The sequence below is a fragment of the Hypanus sabinus genome, chromosome 23 (genome assembly GCF_030144855.1).
Source record: "Hypanus sabinus isolate sHypSab1 chromosome 23, sHypSab1.hap1, whole genome shotgun sequence".
In the NCBI taxonomy this organism is placed as follows: domain Eukaryota; kingdom Metazoa; phylum Chordata; class Chondrichthyes; order Myliobatiformes; family Dasyatidae; genus Hypanus; species Hypanus sabinus.
The window spans coordinates 65,242,804-65,264,203 of NC_082728.1; the positions used below are offsets into that span (position 1 = coordinate 65,242,804).

Here is a 21,400-nt window from a genome sequence, read left to right on the forward strand (position 1 = left end):
AAGGACAGGTGACTGGCATCCCACCCAATGGCTCCAAGGTTTGCTCTGCCCTAGTTCAGAACATCAACGTAAATCGGTTGCATCCCTCAACTTAACTATTTTAAAACTAATTAAATTATAGGCACTGGACACAAAGAAGTCACTTCTGCCACTCGCCGTGCCTCATTCCCCAGGAGGAGGTCAGGTGCTGACCCTATCTAGTAGGTCCCTATACTTATTGATCACAAATGTTTTCTTGGACTCACTTCACAAATTCCAATCCATCCAGACATCTCTCTACATATTTGCTCCTACAGTTCCTCTGAATATTTGGGGGGGCAGGGGGAGGACTTACATTAAATCCCATCAAAGTGACCATCACCTTCATGTTTCTACATTCTATCAATATGGGGTCACTGGATGATCCCGACAAAATATTCTTTCTCAGGACATTGTTATGTCCTCTTTCATCATGAATCTTCCTCTACTCTTCCCTACACCTCTGACAGGCCTGTAGTATCTGTATCCTGGAACACTGTGCTGCTGGTCTTGTGCTTTCGTCAGCCATATTTCTGTTCTGCTTCTGACATCCCAATCCCTGGAGCCAATCCCTGGTTTCAGCTGTTTTATCTGTTGAACTTTCTGCATTGCAGTTTACAGCAATGTTCTCACCCTCCCTTTATCCTGCATCCTGTCTATCCTGTTGACTAAACTTGCTCTCATTGGCTATTAAATTAATAAAAATCAAATTAATTATTTAATTATAAATAATTAAATTAATTGAAAATAAAGTGACAGTAAAAGGCATCAGAGATATATTAAAATTCCATTTAGTTCCTGAAGCCTCTGGAGCAATTGTTATTAACCAGACTGGTAATCATAACCACATATGGCCAAACCCTCCAGTGTAGTTGACTATCAACTGACCCTGCACCTCGCCAGCGAGCCTCTCATATGGAAACCAAATGGTATGGGTAATGTGCTGGTCTTCACAGTCTCGGAGTTAAAAAAGAGCGTGATGAAGTGACTGGAGTGAAAGGAGTCTCACCTGGGTGCTAACAAAGATGGCTTCCACAACAGGATAGACTATCTTCACGGTAAGGCCACTATTCCGGAATTGGTAGTAGTAGCCAAACTTGAAAGCATCAAGCAGAATAGTACACACTCCAAAGAGAAGCACTGCTCCTGAGATCAAACAGAGAACATGAGGTAACATAATGGATAGTGTCATCACGGGCATGCAAGTTAGCAAAGATGAATCTGGCCCTTTGGGAAGGCATTTCATTGGATAAATTAGTGTTTGAAAGATACAACTGATACCTCAGTGGACAGATCAGTCCAATGACAAAAATGGTGCTTGGATGGAGGGGTTGGTATGTGAAGGAATACACCACAGAATGGACAGGTTGTTTGGCAAGATCGCTGGAAGGGCAGGTCCATGTAAGATTGGAGATTAGTGTGATGGCAGGTAAGTGTGTGAAGGAATAGATAATGGATGCACAGATTGGTGAATGATTGGAAAGATCGATGGGATGGACAGATTGGTGTGTTTGGAGAGAATGCTGAATGGACAAGTCAGTGTGTGATTGGACAGATTAGAGAATGAGCAGGTGGGTGTGATTAGAGAGATCAGTAGTATGGACAGGTTGAGACATGAAGGAATAGATTATGGGATGGAGAGGCCGTTGTGTAATTGGAGAGATCAGTGGGAAGGACATGCTGGTGTGTGATTGGAGAGATCATGAAAAACAGGTCACTAGACACTAGAATACTACAGCACAGTACAGGCCCTTCACCCATATATTCCTTAAAAAAGAAGTACTAAACCCACACCACCCCAAAACCCTCTATTTTTTTTTCAATGTGTGACTGGAGAAATTGGTGGGATGGGCAAGTCGGTGTACGATTGGAGATATTGGTGGGATGGACAGTGTTGGTGTGTGATTGGATAGATAAGTAGGTGTATTGTAAAGGATTAATCTTGAGCTTATCAGAAGTCTACACCACCGTAGCCTTGTGCATACCATTAGAATCCAAGTGGCAGGCGTGAGCATACAGCTGTGGGAAAATGAAAGTCTGGTAAACACAAGTGATGATTGGTTCTAGTTAGGTGGTTTGAATTGGCACGAATGTATTGGTCCACTAACTGCAGCATTCCATCAGTTGAATGGACATAAAAGTAGAGCAGTTGGTTGCTTGAGAGTAGTTTATTGGGGTTCACCAAAATGTGGTAGTTAACGGTACTGCAGATTGGGTAGAGTTGTGTGTGTGCTGCAGAGAGAGGGGTCCACGTGTAGCTGAATAAGTGTTTTAATGTTTGCTATTCTGTTGAATAAATGAGGTTTTGTCATTGGCGTTCATGTATTTCTGCCTTACCAAGCGTGATTCATGAACCTTTTGATGTAATATAACAATTTGGCATAGTAGGAAAAGAATCTGGCAGGTGTGGTAGAAATAAAAATGTTTGCAAACATGTTTAGAAGAAAGAACAAGAAGGAAGACCCCCCCCCACCCCCCATGCAAAGAGTACCGGGATGGACTGATAATTGCAGGGTTTGGCAAGCTGGCCAATTTGCTAGCAGACCATGGGTTGAACAAACAAGCTGAACCCCTTAGGAGTAAAGATGGGATACCATCTCATGTCTGTTAGGGTTCCTGGACAGGAGGGATAGCCAGAGAGGGGCTTCTTGGCTGCTGGCAGCCATCATAAAACAACAACACAAGACAATCTCTCAGTAAGATCTCATTTTGGAAATGAACCTGGTCAGGTGTCCGATCTCTCAGTGGGAGAGCATTTTGGAGATAATGATCATAATTCTATCTCCTTTACCGTAGCATTGGAGATGGATAGGAACAGACAAGTTAGGAAAGCGTTTAATAGGAGTAAGGGGAAATATGAGGCTATCAGGCAGGAATTTGGAAGCATAAATTGGGAGCATATGTTCTCAAGGAAATGTATGGAAGAAATATGGCAAATGTTCAGGGGATATTTGCATGGAGTTCTGCATAGGTACATTCCAATAAGACAGGAAAAGGATGGTAGGTTACAGGAACCGTGGTGTACAAAGGCTGTTGTAAATCTAGTCAAAAAGAAAAGAAGAGCTTACGAAAGGTTCAAAAAACTAGGTAATGATAGAGATCTTGAAGATTATAAGGCTAGCAGGAAGGAGCTTATGAATCTAGGAGAGCCAGAAGGGGGACATGAGAAGGCCTTGGCGGACAGGATTAAGGAAAACCCCAAGGCATTCTGCAAGTATGTGAAGAGCAAGAGGATAAGAATTGAGAGAATAGTGTGACAGTGTGTCAAGTGTGACAGTGCAAAAGTGTGTATAGAACCAGCGGAGACGGCAGAGGTTCCTAAAGAGTACTTTGATTCAGTATTCACTATAGAAAAAGATCTTGGCAATTGTAGGGATGACTTACAGTGGACTGAAGCTGGAGCATGTAGATATTAAGGAAGAGGATGTGCTAGATCTTTTGGAAAGCATCAAGTCTGATAAGTCACTGGGACTGGACGAGATGTACCCTGGGCTACTGTCGGAGGTGGGGGAGGAGATTGTTGAGCCTCTGGCGATGATCTTTGCATCACCGAAGTGTACAGGAGAGGTTACGGAGAATTGGAGGGTTGCAGATGTTGTTCCATTAGTCAAGAAAGGGTGTAGAGATAGCCTAGGAAATTATAGACCAGTGAGTCTTACTTCAGTGGTTGGTAAGTTCATGTAGAAGATCATGAGAGGCAGGATTTATGAACATTTGGAGAGACATAATATGATTAGGAATAGTCAGCATGGCTTTGTCAAAAGCAGGTCGTGCCTTAAGAGCCTGATTGAATTTTTTGAGGATGTGACTAAACGCATTGATGCAGGTGGAGCAGTAGATGTAGTGTATATGGATTTCAGCAAGGCATTTGACAAATTACCCCATGCAAGGCTTATTGAGAAAGTAAGGAGGCATGGGATCCAAGGGCACATTGCTTTGTAGATCTAGAACTGGCTTGCCCACAGAAGGCAAAGTGTGGTTATAGACGGGTCGTGTTCTGCATGGAGGTTGGTCACCAGTGGTGTGCCTCAGGGATCTGTTCTGGGACCCCCACTCTTTGTGATTTTTATAAATGACCTGGATGAAGAAGTGGAGAGATGGGTTAGTAAATTTGCTGATGAGACAAGGTTGGGGGTGTTGTAGATAGTCTGGAGGGCTGACAGAGGTTACAGCAGGACTTTGATAAGGGGTCAAAACTGGGCTGAGAAGTGGCAGATGGAGTTCAACCCAGAAAAGTGTGAGGTGGTTCATTTTGTAGGTCAAATATGATGGCAGGATATAGTATTAATGGTAAGACTCTTGGCAGTGTGGAGGATCAGAGGGATCTTCGGGTCCGAGTCCATTGGTCACTCAAAGCTGCTGCGCAGGTTGACTCTGTGGTTAAGAAAGTATATGGTGCATTGGCCTTCATCAATTGTGGAATTGAGTTTAGGAGCTGAGAGGTAATGTTGCAGCTATAGGACCCTAGTCAGACCCCATTTGGAGTACTGTGCTCAGTTCTGGTCGCCACACTATAGAAAGGATGGTGAACCCATAGAAAGGGTGCAGAGGAGATTTACAAGGATGTTTCCTGGATTGGGGAGCATGCCTTATGAGAATAGGTTGAGTGAGCTCAGCCTTTTCTCCTTGGAGCGATGGAGAATGAGAGGTGACCTGATAGAGGGGTATAAGATGATGAGAGGCACTGATCATGTGGATAGTCAGAGGCTTTTTCCCAGGGCTGGAATGGCTAGCATGAGAGGGCACAGTTTTAAGGTGCTGGGGAGTAGGTACAGAGGAGGTGTTAGGGGTAAGCTTTTTTACGCAGAGAGTGGTGAGTGCGTAGAATGGGTTGCCAGCGACAGTGGTGGAGGCGGATACAATAGGGTTTTTTAAGAGACTCCTGGACAGGTACATGAAGCTCAGAAAAATAGAGGGCTATGGGTAACCCTAGGTAATTTCTAAGGTAAGGACATGTTCGGCACAGCTTTGTGGGCTGTAGGGCCTGTATTGTGCTTAGAGTTTCTATGTTTCTCTAAAGAGGAGGAAATAGGGAATCTTAACACGAGGTGGAGATGTTGAATCAGCACTCTATGACCATAGCAGAGGCTGCCTGGTCAGCTCAAACTTGGGCTGAGAAAATGGAGGAACAGAAGTGTTGGCATCGCTTGCTGCCTGGCCAAGGTCCAGCAGCAGGAAACAACCCAAAGGACTAACTGGCACTGGACCCAATTAAGGTCTCGGCTCTTAATTTAAGGGGTGGTGACGCACATATTTGGGATTGGGATATTTAGTTTGATGGTGAGGATCTGAAGGAAAGTGTGGAAAGTCTCCCTCCTCCCTATGCCCCCCCCCAGCTCATGAAAGCACTGCCAGTTAGAGTTACTATGGCGACAGAAAAATAGTCTGACAAATAGCCCTCTCCAAGTGCCCATCAGCCTGTGGTGTCTTCTGGCATTTCAGGACAATCTCAGACGCTGGACAATGTGTCATCCAGCTATAAGAAGAACAGGATTGGGGACATGAAACAGTGACTACCTTGGTGATGACTGAGGACAACTACTCCAAGGAATTGGTGGAACTGGGGGATCAGTACAGACAGAACTGGGGGAAACCATTAGCGGCATGATTGTTAAAGATATGGGACAGTGGGTGGGTGGTGAAGTGATCCTATTTGATAGGGAACTGGGCACCCTAGGACTGTCATCAAACCATGAGGTAAACAATACCCTACAAGGTCAGTCGGCAAGCTAAAGGTTAGAGAGATTGGTGTAATTGGCAGCTCCCTATGTGATTAGAGAGTTTGGAGATTCAACAGCTGAGTATGTGAAGGGATAGTTCAGTGGAATGGAGAGATCAGTATGTGATTGGGAAATTTGGAGGAATGGTCAGGTCAGTGGGTGACTGTGAGTTCAGTATGTGATAGGATAGATTTTGGTCTTGGGTTGCACAAGTCAGCGTGTGATTGGTGGGATTGACTCATCAGTGTTTGATTGAAGAGATCATAGGGTTGGACAGACCAGCATGTAGAGGGATTGATCATGGGATGGATAGGTTGGCAGATGATATTATAGATCTGTGATGGACAGATCAGTGTGTAATTGGGATGGCGACACTGGTGTGTGATTGGAGTTACCTGTGAGATGAACTGTTCAGTATGTGATTGAAGAGATTGGTAGCATAGACAGTTCACTGTGTGATGGGATACATATTTGGATGGGGAGGTCAGTTTGTGATCATTGGATGGACAGGCTGGCATGTGGTTTGAGAGATCTGTGATGGAAAGATTAATGGACAGACAGGTCATTTTGATTGGAGAGGTCAGTGTGATGGACAAGTTTGTGTGATTGGATGAGTCAGTGGAACAGATGGGGAAATGTGTGATTGGAGAGATCAGCGGGATGGACAGGTCTTTATGATTGAAGGCAAGGCTGCTTGGGCAATTAGGTATGTGATTAGAAAGATCAATGCAATGGACAGGTAATTATGTGATGGGATATATTCTGGGATGGAGAGATCAGCATGTGACTGGAGAGATTGTAGGGTGGAGAAATGGCTGTGTGATGCCATAGGTGGTAGGTTACACAGTTCAGCATGTGAAGGGCTGATAGTGGTATTGATTGGTAAGCTTGACATTTGGTAAATCTGTGGAATGGACAGATTGCTGTTATGTTTGGATTGATTTATGCACTGATTTATATATTTCTTGATATGGCACGGAGTAACCCCTTCCAGCCTTCAAGCTTGCTGCTCTAGCAACACCAGACAAACCTGATTAACCTTAATTAATCATGGGATGACTTTGTGTCTGGACAGGAAATTGTGATCGGAGAGATCAGAGAGATAGACAGGTCAGCACGTGACTGGAAAAATCTGTGGGATTTGTGAGATTTGTGAGATTTGTGGGATGGGCATATCAGAGTGGATTTGAAGTGATTGTTGGACAGATCAGTTATTGCAATTGGAGAAGTTTTAGATGGCACTACAGCTTATTGGTGGTTCAAAAGCAATGGAATTGATTTAAAAATTATTAACAACATTTTTTTTGAAGTAAATTGTGGTAAAATACCACCACAAACAACAAAGAAGTAAGTGAGGGCAAAGTGAACTTGAGAGATGTGCTGTAAAATCAACACACTTGGAGTTTGAGCCGTACTAATTGGAATGGTTGTTTTGGAGGGGAGGAGAAGGGACAGAGGAGTTCTGATGCCCAGTCCAACTAACCTGGGTGCAAGGATAGATCGCTTTAAATATCAAACCAATTTAGAGAGGCTGAGAACAACTTCTTCGGCAGTGAAACCCAGGTCTGAAGTGAATCACTGGGTGGTGAACTCTAGGCCAGGAGTGATTCACCACGTTGGGGCCTGGGTCCCAATGTGAGGTATAATACGGTGTTCCAACAATCTAAATGCCAGCCTAGGTAGACTGGAAAGGTAGGGTATTGATAGTTGGATGAGGTTGGATTGCTCGGCACCAAGCTGATTTGGAGAAGTTGAGAATGGCTTCTCCAGCAGTGAAATCTAGACCCAGAATGATTTATCATGGCAGAGCCCGGGTCCTAGTGCGAGGTTCAGTCAATATAAATGCCAGCCCAGATAACCTGGGGCTCTTCTCTCCATGATGCTAAGGCTTTGAGACTGCCCCAAGCTGCTGTACTTCGTGTCTGCAAACTTTGCAGCAATTTACCCTGATGATCAAAATATCAAGGCTTTGGTCTTACTCTGAGCTCCCCCAGGGATTTGGGTCTAGGGATTCAATTTGGTTTGGAATGCTGTTGTTGTTGCTCACTTTTATTGCATGCATGATTTGTTTTTCTCTCTCTTTCTTTGGGGCACTGGGAGTTAGTCCTTTTTTTTACATTGGGTTCTTTTGGGTTCCTTGCTTTGTGACTGCCTGTTAGCAAATCTCAAGGTTGTATAATTTATACTGTATGGACTTTGAATCTTTGATGAGATGGACATGTCAATGGGTGACTGGAGAGATCAAAAGGATGGACAGATTGGTACATCATTGGTGCCTTTGGCTGGATGGATAGGTCAGTGTTGGATGCAATAGTTCATGGGGCTGACAGTAAATCTGTGATTAAATTGATTGTTGGGTTGGTCAGTACAGTGTGTGAAGCAATAGATTATGAAATGGAAAAGAGAGTGTGTTATTGCAGACATCAGTGACATCAGTAGTGTGGGCAGATAAGAATATGTGTTTGGAAAGATTGGCAGGATGGACAGGCTGGTATGTGATTGAAGTGATCCGTGGTAGGGATATGTGTAATTGGAGACTTTGGTGAAATCAACAGCTGAGTGCTTGATGGGATAGATCAATGGGTTGGATATGCCGATGTGTAATGGTATAGATCTTGGATTGGACAAGTCAGTGTTGTGATTGGAGTGATCAGTGAGATGAACTGCTCACTATCAGATTAGGGACATCGGTAGGATGGACATTTCAGCATGTGACAGGATAGGTGTTTGGATGGGGAGCCCAATGTGTGATTGGAGAGATCATTTGGATCAACCAGTTGAGTGCATGATGGGATATATTGGTGGGTTGGACATTTTGGTGTATTTGGAGAGGTTGACAGGATTGATGGAACAGTCTGAGGAGACTGCTGCAATGGATGTGTCTGTATTCTATGGGATAGATTGTGTGATGGACATGTCAGTAGGTTATTGGAGAATTTGGTGAAGTGAATAGGTCAATGTGTGATGGTATAGATCTTGGGCTGCATAGTCGGTGAGTGATTGGAGTGACTAGTGAGATTGCTGAGTGTGCGATGCGGAGATATTAGGATGGACAGGTTGGTGTGGGATTCAGTGGAATAGTGTGATCAACAAGTCACTGTGTGAAGAGATAGGTCAGTAGGATGGACAAGTCATTGTTGTCAAACAACAACGGACCCATTGTGACACTTGACTAGTCACAAGCTTCTAGTCAGAGAGTTAACCATCTACTATCACTCAGACTTCTCACACAATGTCTAATCCAGTTCACTACGTCATCTTGAATGCCAAGCAACTGAACCTTCTTCTGCATACCAGGGTTATTTCTTCAGCAGTTTGATCGGGGCGTAAGTGCGTGGACGTCAGCCAGTGAGGACAGCGAGAAGAGTTTAAAGGGAGATGGTTATTTCTTCAGTGGTTTAATCAGGGCATGACTGCACAGGCGTGTGGATGTCAGCCAGTGAGAACAGCCAAAACAGTTTAAAAGGAGACACATTTATAGAGCGGGTATTGAAGGAGCGGACGACAGAGTAGAGGGAGACTAAGTAGGAAGGCTTTGACTCAACAGGGCTTTGGCAATAATGGGTCGAGGCGAGGTAGGTTAACTGTGTAGAGCACAGACAGGAAGAATGTATGTGAGGCCAGTGTTCTGTGCTTGGTGTCAGATGTGGGAAGTCCGGGAGACTCCCAGCCTCCTGGATGGCCACATCTGCACCAGATGCATTGAGCTGCAGCTTTTTAGGGATGAGGTGAGGAAACTGGAGATGCAGCTCAATGGCCTTCGCCTGGTCAGGGAAAGTGAGAAGGTAATAGAGAGGAGCTCTAGGCAGGTAGTCGCACTGGGGCCTGGAGAAACAGATAAGTGGGTAACAGTCAGGAGAGGGAAGGGCAGGACTCAAAGGCTAGATGATGCACCATCAATAACTCACTCTGAGACGTAAGGCGAGATATTGGCTTTTATTGACTGAAGAAGGAACCAGCAGTGAGTGACCATCATATTACATCCTGGAGAATGAGGCAGAGTATTAGACCTGAATCGCCTTTATACAGGGCCTGTGGGAGGAGCCACAGAAGCAGTCAGCAGGGGGTGTGTCCAGACAGGCACACGTAGTTCACCACACTAGAGAGCACACTTGTGGCTGTACTCCTTGACAATAAGTACTCCTGCCTGAGTACCACTGGGGAACGGCCCACCTGGGGTATGCAACGGCAGCTGTGCCTCCGGCACAGAGTCTGGCCCTGTGGCTCAGAAGGGTAGGGAAAGGAAGAGGATGGCAGCAGTGATAGGGGACACTGTAGTTAGTGGGTCAGACAGGCGATTCTATGGACACAGGAAAGAAGCACGGATGGTAGTTTGCCTCCCAGGTGCCAGGGTCTGGGATGTTTCGGATCACGTCCAAGATATCCTGAAGTGGGAAGGAGAACTGCTAGAGGTTGTGGTACATATTGGTTCCAACGACATAGGCAGGAAAAGGGAGGAGGTCCTGAAAGCAGACTACAGGAAGTTAGGAAGGAAGTTGAGAAACAGGACCGCAAGGGTAGTCATCTCAGGATTACTGCCTGTGCCACGCGACAGTGAGTATAGGAATAGAGTGAAATGGAGGATAAATGCGTGGCTGAGGGATTGGAGCAGGGTCAGGGATTCAGATTTCTGGATCATTGGGACCTCCTTAGGGACAGGAGTGACTGTACAAAAAGGACGGGTTGCACTTGAATCCCAGGGGAAACCAATATCCTGGCAGGGCAATTTGCTAAGGCTATTGGGGAGAATTTAAACTAGGATTGCTGGGGGGTGGGGACCAAACTGAAGAGATGGAGGAAGAGGTGGTTGGCTCACAAATAGAAAAAGCTTGGAGATAATGCAAGAGGGAGGTGAAAGAGAAGGGACAAGCTCAGGCCGATGGTTTGAGATGTGTTTATTTTAATGCAAGGAGTATTATGAACAAAGCGGATGAGCTTCAAGCGTGGATCAGTACTTGGAGCTGTGATGTTGTGGCAATTACAGAGACTTGGATGACTCAGGGGCAGGAATGGTTACTTTGAGTGCCAGGCTTTAGATGTTTCAGAAAGTACAGGGAGGGAGGCAAAAGAGGTGGGGGCATGGCACTGTAGATCAGAGATGGTGTCAAGGCTGCAAAAAAGGAGGAAGACATGGAGGGATTGTCTATGGAGTCTCTGTGGGTGGAAGTTAGGAACAGGAAGGGGTCAATAATTCTGCTGGGTGTTTTTATATACCACCTCAATAGTAACAGGGACATCAAGAAGCAGGTAGAGAGGCAGATTCTGGAAAGGTGTAATAATAACAGGGTTGTCATGGTGAGATGTTTTAATTTCCCAAATATCGATTGGCATCTCCCTAGAGCAAGGGGTTTAGATGGGGTGGAGTTTGTTAGGTTTGTCAAAGAAGGTTTCTTGACACAGTATGTAGATAAGCCTATAAGAGGAGAGACTGTACTTGATTTGGTATTGGGAAATTAACCTGGTCAAGAGTCAGATCTCTCAGTGGGAGAGCATTTTGGAGATAGTGATCACAATTCTATCTCCTTTACAATAGCATTGGAGAGGGATAGGAACAGACAAGTTAGGAAAGTGTTTAATTGGAGAAATGGGAAATATGAGGCTATCAGGCAGGAACTTGGAAGCATAAATTGTGAACAGATGTTCTTCAGGGAAATGTACAGCAGAAATGTGGCAAAAGTTCAGAAGATATTTGCGTGGTGATCTGCATAGGTACGTTCCAATGAGACAGGGAAAGGGTGATAGGGTACAGGAACTGTGGTGTACAAAGACTGTTGTAAGTCTAGTCAAGAAGAAAAGAAGAACTTACAAAAGGTTAATAAAAAACTAGATAGTGATAGAGATCTTGAAGATTATAAGGCTGGTAGGAAGGAGCTTAAGAAAGAAATTAGGAGAACTAGAAGGGGCCATGAGAAGGCCTTGGTGGGCAGGAAAACCCCAAGGCATTCTACAAGTATTGGGGCCAAGAGGTAATGTTGCAGCTCTATAGGACCCTGATCAGACCCCACTTGGAGTACTGTGCTCAGTTCTGTTCGCCTCACTACAGGAAGGATGTGGAAACCACAGAAAGGATGCAGAGGAGATTTACAAGGATGTTGCCTGGATTGGGGAGCATGCCTTATGAAAACAGGTTGAGTGAGCTTGGCCTTTTCTCCTTGGAGCAACGGAGGATGAGAGGAGACCTGATAGAGGTGTATAGGATGATGAGAGGCATTGATCATGTGGATAGTCAGAGGCTTTTTTTCCCAGGGCTGAAATGGTTTCCACAAGAAGACACAGGTGCCGGGGAGTAGATACAGAGGAGATGGCGGGTAAGTTTTTCACATAGAGAGTGGTGAGTGCATGGAATGGGCTGACGGCAACGGTCGTGGAGGCGGATACAATAGGGTCTTTTAAGAGACTTTTAGATAGGTGCATGGAGCTTAGAAAATAGAGGGCTATGGGTAAGCCTAGTAATTTCTGAGGTAGGGACATGTCCGGCACAACTTTGTGGACCAAAGGGCTTGTATTGTGCTGTAGGTTTTCTATGTTTCTATGTATGTGAAGAACAAGAGGATAAGATGTGAGAGAATAGGACAGTGAAAAAGTGTGTATGGAACCAGAGGAGATAGCAGAGGTACTTAACGAGTACTTTGCTTCAGTATTCACTACGGAAAAGGATCCTGCCAATTATAAGGATAACTTACAGCAAACTGAAAAGCTTGAGCATGTAGATATTAAGAAAGAGGATGTGAAGGAGCTTTTGGAAAACATCAAGTTGGATAAGTCACTGGGACCGGACAAAATATACCAAAGGCTTCTGTGGGAGGCGAGGGAGGAGATTGCTGAGCCTCTAGCGATGATCTTTGCATCACCAATGGAGACAGGAGAGGTTCCAGAGGCTGCAGCTGTTGTTCCATTATTCAAGAAAGGGTGTAGAGATAGCTTAGGAAATTATAGACCAGTGAGTCTTACTTCATTGGTTGGTATGTTGATGGAGAAGATCTTGAGAGGCAAAATTTATGAACATTTGGAGAGGCATAATATGATTAGGAATAGTCAGCATGATTTTGTCAAAGGCAGGTCGTGCTTTACGAACCTAATTGAATTTATTGAGGATGTGACTAAACACATTGATGAAGGTAGAGCTGTAGATGTTGTGTACATGGATTTCAGCAAAACATTTGAGAAGGTACTCCATGCGAGGCTTATTGAGAAAGTAAGGAGGCATGGGATCCAAGTGGACATTGCTTTGTGGATCCAAAACTGGCTTGCCCACAGAAGGCAAAGTGTGGTTGTAGATGGGTTGTATTCTGTATGGAGGTCGGTGACCAGTGGATCTTTTCTGGAACCCTTACTCTTTGTGATTTTTATAAATGACCTGGATGAAGAAGTGGAAGGATGGGTTAGTAAATTTGCTGATGACACAAAGGTTGGAGGTATTGTGGATAGTGTGGAGGGCTGTCAGAGGTTACAGCAGGACATTGATAGATGCAAAACTGGGCTGAGAAGTGGCTGATGGAGTTCAACCCAGGTTAAGTGTGAAGTGGTTCATTTTGGTAGGTCAAATATGATGGCAGAATATAGTATTAATGGTAAGACTCTTGACAGTGGGGAGGATCAGAGGGATCTTGGGGTCCAAGTCCATTGGACACCTAAAGCTGCCACGTAGGTTGACTCTGTGATTAAGAAAGCATATGGTGCATTGGCCTTCATCAATCATGGGATTGAGTTCAGGAGCCAAGAGGTAATGTGGCAGCTTTAGATAGAGTGGACAGCCATTGCCCCTTCCCCACGGCACCATTGCTCAATACAAGAGGACATGGCTAAGGTAAGGGGTGGGAAGTTCAAGGGGGATATTAGAGAAAGGTTTTTCACTCAGAGAGTGGTTGATGCGTGGAATGCACTGCCTGAGTCAGTGGTGGAGGCAGATACATTAGTGAAATTTAAGAGACTACTAGACAGGTATATGGAGGAATTTAAGGTGGGTGGTTATATGGGAGACAGGGTTTAAGGGTCAGCACAACATTGTGGGCTGAAGGTCCTGTACTGTGCTGTACTATTCTATGTTCTATATTGGACCCTGGTCAGACCCCACTTGGAGTACTGTGCTCAGTCCTGGTCTCCTCACTACAGGAAGGATGTGGAAACCATAGGAAGGGTGCAGAGGAGATTTACAAGGATGTTGCCTGGATTGGGAAACATGCCTTATGAAAACAGGTTGAGTGAACTCGGCCTTTTTTACTTGGAGTGACGAAGGATGAGAGGTGACCTGATAGAGGTGTATTAGATGATGAGAGGCATTGATCATGTAGATAGTAAGAGGTTTTTTCCCAGGGCTGAAATGGCTAGCATGAGAGGGCACAGTTTTAAGGTGCTTGGAAGTAGGTACAGAGGAGATGCCAGGGGTAAGATAGTAGTGAGTGCGTAGAATGGGCTGCCAGCGACGGTGGTGGAGGCGGATACAATAGGGTCTTTTAAGAGACTCCTGGACAGGTATACAGAGCTCAGAAAAATAGAGAGCTATGGGTAACCCTAGGTAACTTCTCAGGTAAGGACATGTTCGGCACAGCTTTGTGGGGCAAAGGGTCTATATTGTGCTGTAGGCTTCCTATGTTTCTATCTTTCTCATGTGCGAACTTGTCAAATGCCTTTCTAAGGTCCATGAAGATGTCATTAACTGTCTTGCCTTCCTCAACTTTCCTGGTAACTTCCTCAAAAAGCTCTATAATATTGGTTAGACATGACCTACCACACATGGAGCCATGCTGACTATCCTCATGTCTATTCAAATACATCTATATCCGGTCACTTAGAATACTGTCCAATAACTTTTCCACTACCAATAATTTACTGGTTTATTTTTAAGAGCCTTTCTTAAACAGTGAAACCACATTGGTATCCTCCACTCTACTAGTACCTCACCTGTCGTTAAGAATAATTTAAATCCTCATTAGGGATTAGGAAGTTAAAATGGTTCAGCATGGGTGAGATGGGCTGAAGGGCCTGTTTCTGTGCTGTACTTTTCTGTGACTCCATGACTGTAAATTTCTCTGGTAAGGTCTTGGCAGTTTCTGCACCTGCCTCACACAGGGTCCAAGGGAACAGCAAACACCTCTCCACTGTAGTCTGTATAGGGTCCATGGTTGAATCCACTTTGCCTCACTGATATAGACTCTGTGTCTATCTCCTGAGAAAATACATGTGCAAAAAATTCATTTAAGGTCTCTCTCATACGTGGATTATCATTCTGTTCTTCCTTGGGACCAGTTTTGTCCTCTATGATCCTTTTTTTCTTAACATATCTGTAGAATCCCTCAGAATTCTCCTCCACCTTGCTTTCTAGGGCCTTCTATAGCCCCACGATTTCTTTCTTAAGTGTTCTCTTTCATTACTTATAGTCCATAAGCTCCTCATTTGTTCCGACTTGCTTATACCTGCTATGCACCTTTCTTTTTTTCCCATAACTCAATATGTTGGTTATCTTTACCTTTTATTCTGACAGGCACATGCAAGCTTTGTACTCATAAAATTTGGTTTTTGAAGGCCTCCCACTTACCAAGTACATCTTTCCCAGAAACACTCTGTCCCAATCCACCTTTGCCAGATCCTTTCTGATACCATCAACACTGGCTTTTCTCCAGTTTAGAATCTCAATCCATGGACTAGACTCTGAAATGTCTATCCATGGCCTCCTCTACTGTCAAAATGAATCCAAACTCAGGTTGGAGGAATAACACCTTATATACCGGCTGGGTAGCCTCCAACCTGAAGGCATGAACATTGACTTCTCTAACTTCCGTTAATGCCCCTCCTCCCCTTCTTACCCCATCTCTGACATATTTAGTTGTTTGTTTTTTTTCTCTCTCTCTGCCCATCATCCTGCCTGTTCTCCATCTCCCTCAGGTGCTCCCCCTCCCCCTTTCTTTCTCCCGAGGCCTCCCGTCCCATGATCCTTTCCCTTCTCCAGCTCTGTATCACTTTCACCAATCACCTTTCCAGCTCTTAGCTTCATCCCACCCCCTCCGGTCTTCTCCTATCATATCCCATTTCCCCCTCCCCCCACTACTTTCAAATCTCTTACTATCTTTCCTTTCAGTTAGTCCTAATGAAGGGTCTCAGCCCGAAACGTCGACAGTGCTTCTCCTTAACGATGCTGCCTGACCTGCTGTGTTCCACCAGCATTTTGTGTGTGTTGTTGTTTGAATTTCCAGCATCTGCAGATTTCCTCGTGTTTGCCATGGACTAGATCTATCTTTTTCCATACTTACTTTGAAACTAATGGCATTGTCATCTCCAGATGCGAAGTTTTCCCTACATAAACTTCTGTCATCTGCCCTGACTATTCCCTAATAGCAGCTCACCTATCACACACTCTCTTATTGGGACTTGTATGTACCGATTAAGGAAACTTTCCTGAACATAACTGATAAATTCTATCCCATGTAGTCCTTTTACTGTATGGGGATCCCAGTCAATATATGGAAAGCTAAAATTACCCATTTTAACCACCTTATGTTTCTTACAATGATCTGTGATCTCTCTGCAAATTTATTCTTCTAACTGTTGGGTGGTCGTAATATAGGTCCATTAATGTGGTCATACCTTTTTTATCATTCAGTTCCACCCATAACACCTCTCTACATGAGCTCTCTGGTTTTTTCTAACTGAGCATTACTGTGACATTTTCTCTGACTAATAATGCCACCTGTCCTCCATTAATCCCTCCCACTCAGTTGCATGTAAGTCCATAAGACATAGGAGCAGAATTAGACCATTTGGCCCATCGAGCCTGCTCCACCATTCAATCATGGCTGAACCTTTTTTTTTAACCTCTTCAGCCTCACCCCCTCCCCTGGGCCTTCTCCCCTCAACCTTTGATGCTGGGTCCAATCAAGAACCTACAAAGCCCTGCCTTAAAGATACCCAACGGCCAGGCCTCCACAGCTGCCGGTGGTAATAAATTCCACAAGTTCACCACCCTCTCGCTAAAGCAATTTCTCTGCATCTCTGTTTAAATGGACACCTCTCTATCCTGAAGCTGTTCCCTCTTGTCCTAGACTCCCCCACCGTGGGAAACATCCTTTCCACATCTACTCCATCTAGGCCTTTCAACAATCAAAAGGTTTCAATGAGATCCCCTCCCCATTCTATTAAATTCCAGCAAGCACAGGCCCAGAACTATCAAATGTTCCTCATATGATAACCCTTTCATTTCTGGAATCATCCTTGTGAACCTCCTCTGAACCCTCTCTCAAAACTGTTCACAATATGAGGTGAGGCCTCACCAGTGCCTTTTAAAGCCTCAGCATCACATCTCTGGTCATGCGTTCTAGACCTCTTGCAATGAATGCTAACATTGCAATGACTCAACCTGCAAGTTAACCTTTAGGGTATACTTCACAACAACTCCCAAGTCCCTTTGCTTCTCAGATTTTTGGATTTTCTCCACATTTAGAAAATAGTCTGCATGTTTATTTCTTCTATCAATGTGCATAACCATGCATTTTCTGACATTGTATTTTATTTGCCACTTTTTTGCCATTTCCTCTAATCTGTCTAAGTCCTTCTGCAGCCTATTTGTTTCCTCAACACTACCTGCCCCTCCACTAATCTTTGTATAATTTGCAAACTTGGCAACAATATTCCATCATCTAAATCATTGATGTAAAGGATAAAAAGAAGCAGTCCCAAACCCAACACTTGTGGAACACGAGGAAATCTGCAGATGCTGGAAATTCAAACAACACACACAAAATGCTGGTGGAGCGCAGCAGGCCAGGCAGCATCTATAGGGAGAAGCACAGTCGACATTTCGGGCTGAGACCCTTCGTCAGGACTGTGGTCTAAGTCCGAAACGTTGACAGTACTTGTGGAACACCACTAGCCACTGGCAGCCAACCAGAAAAGGATCCTTTTATTCTTACTTGCTGCCTCCTACCAATCAGCCAATGCTCTAACCATATGTCAGTAACTTTGCTGTAATACCATGGGCTCTTAACTTGGTAAGCAGCCTAACATATGGAACCTTGTCAAAGGCCTTCTGAAAGTCCAAATATACAACATCTACTGCATTCCCTTTATCTATCCCAGTTGTAATCTCCTCAAAGGGTTCCAACAGGTTCATAAGGCAAGATTTTTTCTTAAAGAAATCATATTGACTTTGCCCTATCTTGTCCTATGTCACCATAACCTCATCCTTAACAATCGACTCCAACATCTTCCCAACCACTGAGATCAGGCTAACTGGCCTATAATTTCCTTTCTGCTGCCTTTCTTCTTTCTTAAAGAGTGGAGTGACATTTGCAATTTTCCAGATCTCCGGCACCATGATTTTTGAAAGTCCAATAATTTTTGAAAGATCATTAATAATGCCTTCACCATCTCTACCGCTCTCTCTTTCAGAACCCTAGGGCACAGCTCATCTGGCCTGGGTGACTTATGTACCCTTAGGTCTTTCAGCTTTTTGAACACCTTCTCCCTTGTAATAGTAACTACACTCACTTCTCTTCCTTCACACTCTTGAACATCTGGCTTTGTGGCAAATTGTCTTCTACAGTGGAAACTGATGCAAAATACTCATTTAGTTCATCTGCCATCTCCTTGTCCCCCATTAACTATTTTTCTGGCCTCATTTTCAAGCGGTTCTATAACCACTCTCATCTCTTATTTTTTACATACTTGAAAAAGCTTTTACTATCCATTTTGGTATTTTTTGCTCGCTTGCTTTCATATCTCTTTTCCCTCCTAATAACTCTTTTAGTTGTTTTCTGTAGGTTTTTAAAAGCTTCCTAACCCTCTGTCTTCCTACTAATTTTTGCTTTGTTGTATGCCCTCTCTTTTGATTTTACATTAGCTTTGACTTCCATTGTTAGCCATGGTTGTACTATTTTCTCTATTTGAATATTTCTTTGTTTTTGGAATGCATTGATCCTGCACCATAGTTTCCTTAATCAGATTAAGGAAACTATGAGACCCAAAACTGTTAACAATACTCCAAGTGTGACCTGACTAGTGTCTTATAAAGCCTCAGCATTGTCTCTTTGCTTTTATATTCTATTTCCCTTGAAATAAATGTCAACATTCCATTTGCCTTCTTTACCACCGACTCAACCTGTAAATTAACCTTCTGTAAATCTTGCACGAGGACCTTTAAGTCCCTCTGCACCACTGATGTTTGTACCACCTCTCTATTTAAATACTAGTCCATACTATTGTTCCTTTTACAAAAATGGATTATTGTACATTTCCCAACTCTGCATTCCACCTGCTACCTTTTTGCCCATTCTTCCAATATGTTTAAGTCCTGCTGTAATCGCATTGCTTCCTCAGCACTACCTACCCCTCCACCTCTTTGTATCATCCACAAACTTTGCCACAAAGCCATCAATTCCACTATCTAAATCAATAACAAACAATGTGACAAGTAGTGGTCCCACTACTGATCCTTGAGGAACACCACTAGTCACTAGCAGCCAACCAGAAAAAGCCCCCTTTATTCCCACTCATTGTGTCATACCTGTCAGCCATTCCTCTTTCCATGCCAATATCTTTCCTGTAATGCCATAGATAGGCTACTGTATGATTGGGGATATCGGTGTGATGGACGGATCAGTGTGTATTTGCAGGGATTGCTGATTGACAGGTCATGGTGATTGGAGAGGTTGGTGAGATGGACAGCTCAGTGTGTGATTGGAGAGATCAGTGGGTTAGGCAGACCAATATGTGTCTGGAAATTTTGGCTCGATGGACAGGTCAGTGTGTGATTCAAGAGATTGGTGGGATTGCAAGTTTGGTGTCTGAAGCAATAGATTGTGGATTGACAGGTGTGTTTGTGATTGAAGAGATCATTGAGATGGTTAGGTCAGTGTGCCAAGCAACAGATCATGGAATGGACAGGTCAGTGTGTTATTTTAGAGGTCACTGGTACAGACAGGTAAGTGGGTACTTGGAGAAATCGATGGGATGGATATGCCGATGTGCTATTGTGGAGAATGGTGGGACTGACAGTTCAATGTGTGATTAGAGATATTGGAGGAATGGATAGGTTGGTGCTTGAATTCACCTATTTGTGTGTGTGTGTGTGTGTGTGTGTGTGTGTGTGTGTGTGTGTGTGTGTGTGTGTGTGTGTGTGTGTGTGTGTGTGTGTGTGTGTGTGTGTGCATGTGTGCATGTGTGCGTGTGTGTGTGTGTGTGTGAACATTGTTAGAATGGACAGGTTGGTGATATTGGAGAGAAGAGAGGCATTGATAGATCATTCTGGGGAGACTGCTGCAATGGATATGTCAGTGCACGATGGGATAGGTTGGGGCCTAGACAGGTCTGTGTTTGAGCAAACACGAGGAAATCTGCAGATGCTGGAAATTCAAGCAACACACACAAAATACTGGTGGAACACAGCAGGCCAGGCAGCATCTATAGGGAGAAGCGCTGTCGACGTTTCGGGCCAAGACCCTTCGTCAGGACTAACTGAAAGGAGAGATACTAAGAGATTTGAAAGTAGGAGGAGGAGGGGGAAATGTGAAATGATAGGAGAAGACCAGAGGGGGTGGTATGAAGCTGAGAGCTGGAAAGGTGATTGGCGAAAGTGATACAGAGCTGGAGAAGGGAAAGGATCATGGGACGGGAGGCCTAGGGAGAAAGAACGGGGGAGGGGAGCACCAGAGGGTCATTAATGGAAGTTAGAGAAGTCAATGTTCATGCCATCAGGTTGGAGGCATCTGGGACTATCTGGGGCCCTGAATTGTGGTGAAGGAGGAAGTGTAAGGGCAGGTGTAGCACTTGTTCTGTTTACAAGGATAAGTGCCAGGAGGGAGATCGGTGGGAAGGGATGGGGGGGACAAGTGGACAAGGGAGTCACACAGGGAGTGATCCCTGTGGAAAGCAGAAAGGGGGGGAGGGAAAGATGTGCTTGTAGTGGGATCCCGTTGGAAGTGGCAGAAGTTACAGAGAATTATACGTTGGACCTGGAGGCTGGTGGGGTGGTAGGTGAGGACAAGGTGAACCCTATCCTGAGTGGGGTGGCGGGCGGATGGGGTGAGGGCAGATGTACGGGAAATGGGAGAGATGCATTTGAGAGCAGAGTTGATGGTGGAAGAAGGGAACTCCTTTGTTTAAAAAAGGAAGACATCTCCTTCGTCCTGGAATGAAAGGCCTCATCCTGAGAGCAGATGCGGCAGAGACGGAGGAATTGTGAGAAGGGGATAGCATTTTTAAGCAAATCTTTCCCTCCTCCCCTCTTTCTGCTTTCCACAGGGATCGCTCCCTGTGTGACTCCCTCATCCATTCGTCCCCCCCATCCCTTCCCACCGATCTCCTTCCTGGCACTGAACCTTGCAAGCGGAACAAGTGCTACACCTGCCCTTACACTTCCTCCCTCACCACCATTCAGGGCCCCAGAGAGTCCTTCCAGGTGAGGCGACACTTCACCTGTGAGTCGGCTGGTGTGGTATTCTGCGTCCGGTGCTCCCGGTGTGGCCTTTTATATATTGGTGAGACCCGACGCAGACTAGGAGACCGTTTCACTGAACACCTACGCTTGGTCCGCCAGAGAAAGCAGGATCTCCCAGTGGCCACACATTTTAATTCCACGTCCCATTCCCACTCTGATGTGTTTATTTATGGCCTCCTCTACTGTCAAGGTGAAGCCACACTCAGGTTGGTGGAACAACACCTTATATACCGGC

General features: G+C 44.7%; 1 protein-coding gene across 1 annotated transcript in view; it reads right to left on the bottom strand.

Moving 5' to 3' along the window:
• Positions 1–21,400, bottom strand: part of otop2 (otopetrin 2) — a 96,413-nt gene that overhangs the window by 59,221 nt on the left and 15,792 nt on the right. The window contains exon 2 of the mRNA XM_059949033.1: positions 1,028–1,164. Within this exon, the coding sequence (XP_059805016.1) occupies positions 1,028–1,164 (137 nt within the window). The remainder of the gene's footprint in view (positions 1–1,027; positions 1,165–21,400) is intronic.